General features: G+C 30.3%; 1 protein-coding gene across 1 annotated transcript; it reads right to left on the reverse strand.

Annotated features, from left to right (window-relative positions):
- Positions 1–4,056: 4,056 nt before the first annotated feature.
- On the reverse strand, positions 4,057–5,115 carry LOC129910847 (MIT domain-containing protein 1). The gene is made up of 4 exons (XM_055988434.1): positions 4,900–5,115; positions 4,599–4,837; positions 4,328–4,527; positions 4,057–4,260 (listed from the first exon to the last, which is right to left on the reverse strand). Exons 1-4 carry the CDS (start codon positions 5,012–5,014, stop codon positions 4,110–4,112), a joined length of 705 nt encoding a protein of 234 aa, XP_055844409.1. The 5' UTR covers positions 5,015–5,115; the 3' UTR covers positions 4,057–4,109.
- Positions 5,116–9,735: the final 4,620 nt, after the last annotated feature.

Consider the following 9,735-nt stretch of genomic DNA (forward strand, 5'->3'; position numbering starts at 1 on the left):
GGGTAAATGGTTAAACCAATTTTTTTTATTTATTGGTTAACTAATCTAAAGGTACTTTGGACTACATACAAGAGTAAGTTCGTGCGACGCAGTCGTGCATTTTATTTTTTAATTTTTCGTACTAAAATATGAATTTCTCTTTCCAAATTTTTTGGCCATGTTTATTGTTAGTTGAATTCAGAAGAGGAAAAGGTGCTTTGTATAACAGTTGATAAAAAAATATTTTAAATTATGTAGGTATTTCCTAGGCCGACTGCGTATCAGCGTAAAAGTAAACTACAGTAAAACCCGGATAAGTACTTCACCTTAAATGCTCCGTTTTGATAGGCACTAAAGCGGGTTAGGTACTTACAAGAACCCGCTTAATTGCTCATAGGCACTTATCTCATTATTTATTCAATAATAAAAAATAACATGTTTGATAACTAAAAAAATTATCTTCACAAACAAAATTTACTTTGAAAGTTTAAAATAGCTAACAAGTTAGTTTCTACCTTTAGTAAAATTTTTGAAGCGCTATAGCAAACGAAGTTTTTCTTATTGTTGAAACTTGTTTCAAATGTGTACTTAAAAGAAAGGGAAGGTAGTTAAGCGAAAGGTACTTAAGAGATGAGTTGTATATGAAAAAATCCTTAAAATTTTGGTTCTAAAAAAACAAAGGTACTTATGCGGGTTAGGCACTTAAGCGAGAGGCACTTATCCGGGTTTTACTGTACTTCCTCGTTATCGTTTGGGATTATGTGCTCATCCAGAATATCCAAAGCACAAAGGTAACTGGGTTCGGGATGTCGTTGTTGGGTTCTCATGCTTCTCATTATATTTGTACAGTTATTATTTGTATTATTTTTTTCTTGAAAATGGCCTTACAACTTTTTTCTGAAAAATTAAAAAAAAAAAAAATTATTTTTATAAAAATATGTAGCTCTAAAGATTTTCATAACAATTATAATACTATACAAGAAATCAAATGGCGTATCGTCGCTGTTGAAGGAAAACTGTCATAGTTAACACAAAAATCTTAATTCTTCAGAAATGCTGTTTTAAATATGTAATTATCAAGATGGTCAATTTTAATAAATTTTCATAAATTGAAGAAAAACATTTAAATTTAAAATTGAGTTGACAAAAATAAAGTTAGTATTGTGTGTTGAATATGTATTAACATTAACAACTCAAAAAGAAAGATTTTTTGAGTTATACCCGTTTTATTAAACAGCGACGATATGTACTTGGTGGTGTCGTAAAAAAACATTATTTCAAACGGGTTTTAATTATAGTGGAGTAACTAAAGCTCAAAAATTGGCAATATTAGGGAACCCGGCCGAACAGCTTAGATTTTGATGATCTTTTTTTTCAAACGTCGGTAATTAAAAATACTTTAAAATCTATAGATTAAAAATTGCCGGTGTTGCCGTTTTGATTTTTTAAATTTAATTCAAGATTTTTGTGAACAGAAACAAATCTTTTTCAAAAATTTTTCTTAAATTTTATAAATTAATTGATGCCAAAAGATTGTCTAGGAAATTCAAGAAAAAAAAAATATATGGGAGTGAAGGACAATCTTTCATATTTTAAGCGATAGATGCAATTTTCTTATTAATTGACTTCAAACACAAAAAAAAATATTTGAACACAACGGCAACACCTACAATATTCAAATATACATTTTTAAAAGCTAGAAGCTTAGTCATATACATAATGTTGAATTAAAATTAAGTTAATTGAATGAACGGCTTTTGAAAGAATGGTAATTGAACTCAGATTTTTGAAAAAAAAATTATTGAAAAAATTTTAACATGTCGTTTTTTACACATGGTCGTAATATATGTAAAATGCATTTATTTTCAAATTTTTTGGCCGCATTTATTATGATTTCAAATTGTAAAAGGAAATGTCAATATGTATTACGGTTTATGAAAAAAATTAAAAAGTATTTCATTTTCGAAGAACTTTTTTTAATAAAAGTTTTGAAAAAAAATGTAACTTATTTTTTTTTTAAAGTTCAACATCTAAACATAAAATTATTTTTTATTCATTTAATAACCCTTACTGTTGAAAGTTAAATAGGAAAAATTTAAAGTTCCTATTTACCACAGTCTTTGAGAAAATTAATTGTTTCAATGCAAAAATTCAGTTTTAATAAAAAAAAAACCATTGAATAAATTGAAGTAATTTTTCATTTTTTTTTTTCAAAAGTGTGATATATTTTACCTTTTTTGCTTCGAAATTCAATTGAAAATATTTATGGCCAAAAATTTTTTTAAATAAATTCATATTTTAATAGAAAAAGTTTGGAAAAAAGTCATTTAAAATTTTTCTAATAACATTTTTTTTTTAATTCTGAGTTTGAGGACCATTTTTTCAAAAAGTCTTGATTAAATTTCGTTGATTTAAATTTAAGAGATAAGAATGAGCTTCTGGCTTTTTAAAAATGTATTTTAAAATATTGTAGGTGTTGCCGTTGTTTTCAAAATATTTTTTTTGTGTTTGAGGTCAGAATGTTAGAAAATTGCATTTATCGCTCAAACGATGGAAGATTGTCCCTTACTGCCTTTTATATATTTTCCTTAAATTACCTAGAGAATCTTTTGCTATCATTTGTTTTATGAAATTTAAGCAAAAAAATGGTTTTGTTAAAAAAAAAATTAATTTTAATTTTAAAAAACAATACGGCAACACCGGCAATTTTTAATCTATAAACTTTAAAGTATTTTTAATTACCTAGGTTTGAAAAAAAAAAAATCGTCAAAATTATTTAGCTTTAGTTACTCTACTATTAATTATAAAAACAAATTTTACTTTTTTTTGTACTATGTACTTTAAAATTCCTTAAAAAAAATTTAATAGTAAATTTACCTTTGTTCAGTAAAAAGCTTTAACATTAGGGTTACTTTTACCATAAGCGCAAGTGGGTACGTTCATTTTATTTTATTTTTTATGTACCTAAATTAAAAAAATTGTATTAGTTTTTAGGCTTGGGACCATTTTTCAAAAACACTTATCAATTTATTGGGTTTTTTTTATTTTTGAAGTCAATTTGTGAGGAAATCACTTCTTCCTCTAAACCGCTTACCTAAACGATTTAAGATTTTCCATCATTTAATAAATTTTTTCTCATAATCACTATTAATTTTCTAGTAGTAATATAATTTTTCTAAGCATTTTTTTTTTTTCTGGCTTGTTTTATTAGATTCAATTATTTTTTTTTTATTTTAGAATAAATTGTTATCCTCACTCATTTCGAGAGTGGTTTTGTACGAAATCGCAGTCACATCCTCGTGACTAAGATTAAATTTGTAACCACACCAATAACCTGAACCGAGTTAATTGGATTTTCATGTGATCTATAGTCGGGTAATGTTCATCAATATTTCTACAGTTGAAGAACTGAGATAATCTGCAGAGGAAGATTTAATTTGAGATGCTGAAACCGAAGAATTAAGTACCAACCCCTCGATACATATTTTTATTATAATTTTTTTTGTATTTTTCTTTGTTTCTTAAAAAATTGCTGCCTGAATCTACGATCTTTCTATTTTATTTTTCTAAAATTTTGATTTGATTTTTTTTTCTTCGAAAATAAAGCAATAAGAATGAAAGTTTAAATAAACCCCAATTCGCTCCACTAACAAACTGGCTCTCTTAATCTATTTAGCTTTTCTTTCTCTAGGGATTGTAAGACTTATGCATATTCCTCACATAGAGTTAAAAGATTTTTTCCAAAAATACCAATCATTTTTCTATAAACATTACATGTTTTTTAAATAATCTATTCAATTTATCAAAACCAATTCATTTGCCATAAGGAACTCTGTAAATCATATCTTCTTACCTTACGCAATATCTTCCAGATGTTGCTCTTAGAGATTTAATTTTCAATTGGTGAATTCTTTGCTAAATGAGTTACTAGAAAAGTCCCAGAAAAAAAAACAAAAAAGAAGAAATGATTCACTCTTGTATGAACATCCTGATAGGTACATGTAGATGATTTTTATTTCTATTAAAATGGACCAATCATTTATTTTAAAACTCTCAATAAAATCTACAGTTTCAACATTATTATTATGCTTATATTTATTTGCGCTTAAATACAATAACAAAAATTTATATCAATCATATTTCTTGCACTTCCAAATGTCCACTTCAGTTTTTCGACATTCTCGGAAGTCATAGTCCGTCGAACCGAGACAAAATCGACTTGGTTTTGGTTTGTAAATATCCAATCCCCTACCAATTTTAATGATATATCCATTACTTAATCTGGAAAAATAAAGATACAATTCAAATAAATTGTTTTTCTTTATCATTCAAATATTCTTTTACTTACAATATTTTTCTATCATGCAAATTACTTTGAAATTCCACAGCCAATTGAATATTTCTACGCGCAAGGTCAGCTTTAATACTGTCAAAGGAATCTTTTTGATTACTTCCTGAACGTTCGTCTTTTTTTGTAATGATTCGAATGTATCTCAGACTGTGACACTTTTTGACAACTAATTCGAGGAACATTACAAGATTTTGCATCTAAACAAAAATAAGAGATTTCCTGATTTCTCAAACAATTTTCTTCATTTTTTTTTTTTTTTTTTTGTTACCTGATGATTTTCCATTAAATACGCTTCATCTAATTCAACTTCTTTTACATCATTATCCAAATATTTGCCAAACAATTGTTGATAACTGTGACCTGTGGAACCTTCCATAATGGGAATATTATCGACGACGTCTCCTTTCGTCGCATGAGCATCGATTTTGTTTCGTATCAAATCGAGACGAGTTTTGTATTCATCAATTTTTCCAATATAATATTTTCGTTTTTCTGAATCTTTTTCAGCTATTGAGTATTTATTTATTTGTTTTATAAAATGATTTAATTTGGAAATGATATCAACTTGCCTTCAGCTGTTTTAAGAAGCACCAAAATTCCATCTTTATAAAGATGCTGAGCTTGCAGAATTCGTCCAGCTCTGTCGCATTCGCAGGCTTCTAGTAATATTTCTTTTAAACTCATTTTTGATGAGAATTTAATAAGGCAGTATATTATGTTAAAAATTATTTACAAATAATTTAAATAAAATTGTTTAAATGAATAAATAAAAATTTAGGAACAAGAAATAGACAACGATAAACAAAAAAAAATGCTACACACGAAACTTCACAAACAATTTTTGACAGCAGCAGCTGTTAAAAACAAAAGTGACAGTTTATTTATGATGGGTAGAAGGCAGGGATGTTTTTGAGGCAAAAAAAAAATTTGATAACAAAAAAAAAATTATTCTGTAGTGCATTTTAAATTTTATGATTTAATTTAAAAGTGATAGGTAATGTTACTACCTGCGCTACCAGGGCACCTTATAGCCTGTTTTCATTAAGGCTTGGCCACACTGGAGGGTATGCGGTAGCGGTACGGGTAGCGGTGAGGGTACTTGTATGAAAAAAATTCCAAACTGACACATCAACGTTCAGGTGTGGAATTTTTTTAGTACAAATATCGTTACCGCTATACCGCATACCCTCCGGTGTGGCCAAGCCTTTAGAGCCCAATTGAGATAATCTCGAAAATTAGGTCAGTTCGAATTTCAAATTTAATTTTTTTCTGTGATTTGACATTCGAAAAGAGATTAAAGACGTGTGTGAATTGCGTTAAATAGTTAACCCCGTGTAAAATTTTTAACACTATTGAGGTGAATAAAAAAATTTCGGCTGTTAAAAATTGAATGGGCCTTAGGACCTGCTTAAATTAGGTTAAATTTGTTTGCAGACGGTTTTTTTTTTTTTATTAAAAAGGAGTTTCATGGCAGAAAAGAGGCAGAGAAAAATATTAAATAATAAGCCATACAGCTGAAATTTTTTTATTCTCCTCAATAACGTCAAAAATTTTACACGGGGTTAACTATTTAACGCAATTCGCACTCGGCCTGATTTGCAAAAATTAGTGGGTTATTAGGCCATGTCCTATGTACCGATGGGGAATGTAAATATTTCTTTAAAAAGTCCAAGTCGACATCAGGGAATTAGCAAAATTATATACATAAAAACGAAATACAAAAAATATCCGGAAGAAATGATTAAAGGCTTGGCCACACTGGAGGGTATGCGGTAGCGGTACGGGTAGCGGTGAGGGTACTTGTATGAAAAAAATTCCAAACTGACACATCAACGTTCAGGTGTGGAATTTTTTTAGTACAAATATCGTTACCGCTATACCGCATACCCTCCGGTGTGGCCAAGCCTTAAGGCTTGGCCTTAAGGCTTGGCCTTAAGGCTTGGCCACACGGGTGGTTACGATACGTAGCGGTTACGATATTTGTATTAAAAAAATTCCACATCTGAACGTTGATGTGTCAGTTTGGAATTTTGTTCATACAAGTACCGTCACCGCTACCCGTACCGCTACCACATACCCTCCGGTGTGGCCAAGCCTTTTAAGGGTTGACTACACCGGAAGGTATGCGGTAGTGGTACGTGTAGCGATAAAGGCTTGTCCGCACCGGAGGGTACTTGTGGTAGCGGTACGGGTAATTGTATGAAACAAATTCCAAACTGACACATCTACGCGTTCAGATGTGGAATTTTTGTCATACAATTACACCTACCGCTACCGCATATATACCATTCGGTAAAGGCCAAGCCTTTAAATGAAGTAAAATGCCCTCCCGAAACCACTATAAGCAGACAAAAAAGGAATTTTGCAAAGGTTTTTGACAGTACTGATATGACGTCATCGCCATCTCACTCAGCAAAAAAATTTCATTTCAAGCGAAAGTTTTTATTTAACACCGTTTAAAATTTTTTTTCAGACAACTCTCAACCGATTTTTATAAAAAGTGCATAGTTGAATAATGTAATAGTTTTACATAGTTTAAATATAGCAATTAAAAATGACATATTCTAATATACAAGTATATATGACTTAAACGTGTTCCGAGAGGTGGTAAATACTACCTACTAAAGTACCTACCTACTCTACCAGCGGTTTTCAATAAAACGTTTCATGAAGGTTCTTATAAAGGTCTTCTTTAACTTATATTTGCAAGGCTTCTTCTAAACACTACTTCTAGATAGCCTTAAGGAGACCTCTTTTTTTTTCAAAATGGTTGACTTGCGTTAGTATGCCTTAAACTAAACGTATACAAACTATAGCTTGTCGAATCGAATAAAATGAACCTTATGCAAGCAAAATTGTTACTTGGGACGCACTCTACGAAATTATAAGTGCAATTCCCATCTACTGTGGCAGAAAAGCATGAGTAGCAAGCTCAAGTAGTAAATATACTAGATCATCTTCTCATTAGTACACAGAGAAAAAAGACCACCTAAAACCAAGCGGATCTTAGAGTTCAAGTTGCTTAAATTTTTGAGGCTAAAGCCTGGTACGCTGATCGCGCTAAATTTAAGCCGAGATAAAATTCCCATACAAGTTATCGATAATTTGTATGGGATACATTTTAGCTCGGCTAAAATTTTTCGATAATTTGTATGGGAGCTAAAATTTAGTGAGAGCTGCGTACCAGACTTAAAGGTACAAAAAAAAAACATAAAATTCGTTAAAAAAAATAAAACAAAATCTGAAATCAAATCAAAGTATGCAGTTTTGATTGATATATATATGAAGATGCATTTTTAGAAAAAAAAACAAAAAAAAAAAATCAAAATCGTTACAGCCGTTTTAAAAAAAAAATAATTTTTTATAAATAATTATTTGGAAGAACAGTTTTAAAATAAAATTGGTATGCCATTTTGTAGAAATCACTAATCAACATTGAAAAACAAAATTTCAATGTCCCGTTTTCAAGAATTTGATTTTTCAAAAAAAAATGTTTTTTTAATTTTTTTCAAAATCCAAAAATTATTTTTTTCAAAATTTTATTTTTGGCTTATATAAATAATATAATATAATATAATTATATAAATGCTTCTTTACAAAAAGCTTCGTTTGAAACGAATAAGCAGTTTCAGAGTAAATCGGATTAAAAAAAAAAAAAACCGGTTCTGTGGCAGGTACCGTTAATAAAGATTTTCAAAAAAAAAAATTTTTAGTAAAAGATAGACCTTGTCTTTAAACTTCGTTTGAATTTTTTAAACAAAATCGTTAAAGCCGTTTTCGAGCAATTTTAACTTTTTACTAAAATCGGTATATGAGAAGTACCGTTATTTTTGGTCCAAAAAAATTAATTCCAAAAATCCCTCTGGAGAGTCACCAAATAACGCTACATACCAAGTTTGACATCAATCAGTCCATCCGTTTAGGCTGTAGCTTCGTTTACAGACAGACAGACGGACAGACAGACGGACTTGCGGGACCCACTTTTTTAGCATTCTCTATCATCGTAATGTCATGGAAAAATGTTATCTAAACTTTTAAGCTATTGCATAGATTTTAACGTAGGCCTGGCATGGGGAGCTAACCAAGAAAAAACGTAACGAAAAATTATTACACTTATGGTGGTATGTGTGTATATGCATATGATACGATTGTACGAAGCTTGCATGGATGTGTGAATGGTTTTGGTAAGGAAGAAGACCGTAAATGCTGTGTCTGCAGAATAAATCAGAAGCAAAAAAAATTATCTGTATTTTAAGCTATTATTATTTTCTTTTTTTTCTCTTCCCATTCTTATGTATCTTGTTCAACTTGTTGCGAGAAAAGGCTTGGCCACACCGGAGGGTATGCGGTAGCGGTACGGGTAGCGGTAACGATATTTGTATGTAAAAAAATTCCACATCTGAACGTTGATACGTCAGTTTGGAATTTTTTTCACACAAGTACCGTTACCTCTACCCGTACCGCTACCGCATACCCTCCGGTGTGGCCAAGCCTTAAAGCGTTGCGTTGCGATTGCGATATTAGGTGCGTTCCACTGAGGGAAGTCTCTCAGGGCTCAAAGATTTTTTAAGCGAGACAAAATAGGCGCGTCCCACCAAAAAAATCTCAGAGGGCTCAATGTCATTTTGGAAGAGAGGAAAATAATTTTGTGGAACAAGTTTCTCACATGAATCCAATTTTTTTCAAATTTAACACTTCAACTGCCACTTCACACAACTGCTACTTTTCTTCAAATATTAAATTGTGATAAAAATTATTGTATGTTTTCATTTGTGATCTTTCCTCTTGTTTGAATTTGTGTGTGTAGGAATTGTATAAGAATTGGTATACAATGATGTTGTTTTGATTTTTCTGCTTGAAACTACAGTACAATCTCGATTAACGCAACTAATAAAAACAAGGGTGGTTGCAATGACCGAGTAAATTTTTTTTAGGCTCAATATGAGATGAAAAGCGAAAATATCAGAAACCCAACAAAAAATTAAAAAACAAATTAAAATTGCATAAGCTGACAAAAAATGCAATGCAATAGCTTAACCGCGGCAGTCCTCGAGTGCCACAAGTCTTTTTTTTTTTTACGAATGTATAACTTGATATATTTTATAGTACCTATATCCCAAGTAAAAAATAATGAACTCAATAACAATATTTATGTAAATCGTATTTACGTAAACAAACTTATATTATAGGTACCTATTTAGTAACATAATCTCGTGAACTATAAAACTAAATGCATTTTATCAATGAAAAACCAAAAAAAGAAAACAATATACCTTCCTAACCTCAATGTCGCCAGCCGTCACTAATCACTATAGTAATAGCAAATAGCAATAGTAATCAGTGAGTTGTTAGTGGTCAGTGCTGTGTTTATCAGTCGCCGGGATTGTGCTCTTCGATTGTTTTTC

The sequence above is a fragment of the Episyrphus balteatus genome, chromosome 2 (assembly GCF_945859705.1).
Source record: "Episyrphus balteatus chromosome 2, idEpiBalt1.1, whole genome shotgun sequence".
Taxonomy (NCBI): Eukaryota; Metazoa; Arthropoda; class Insecta; order Diptera; family Syrphidae; genus Episyrphus; species Episyrphus balteatus.

Bases quoted from the DNA above. Each gene is read 5' to 3' on its own strand.
- LOC129910847 (XM_055988434.1), bottom strand. From the start codon at position 5,014: ATGAGTTTAAAAGAAATATTACTAGAAGCCTGCGAATGCGACAGAGCT. The intron at 4,528-4,598 runs GTAACAAAAAAA...ATTTTTGTTTAG, and splicing joins ATTTAATGGAAAATCATCAG to ATGCAAAATCTTGTAATGTT. The intron at 4,261-4,327 runs GTAAGTAAAAGA...TTATTTTTCCAG, and splicing joins TTGCATGATAGAAAAATATT to ATTAAGTAATGGATATATCA.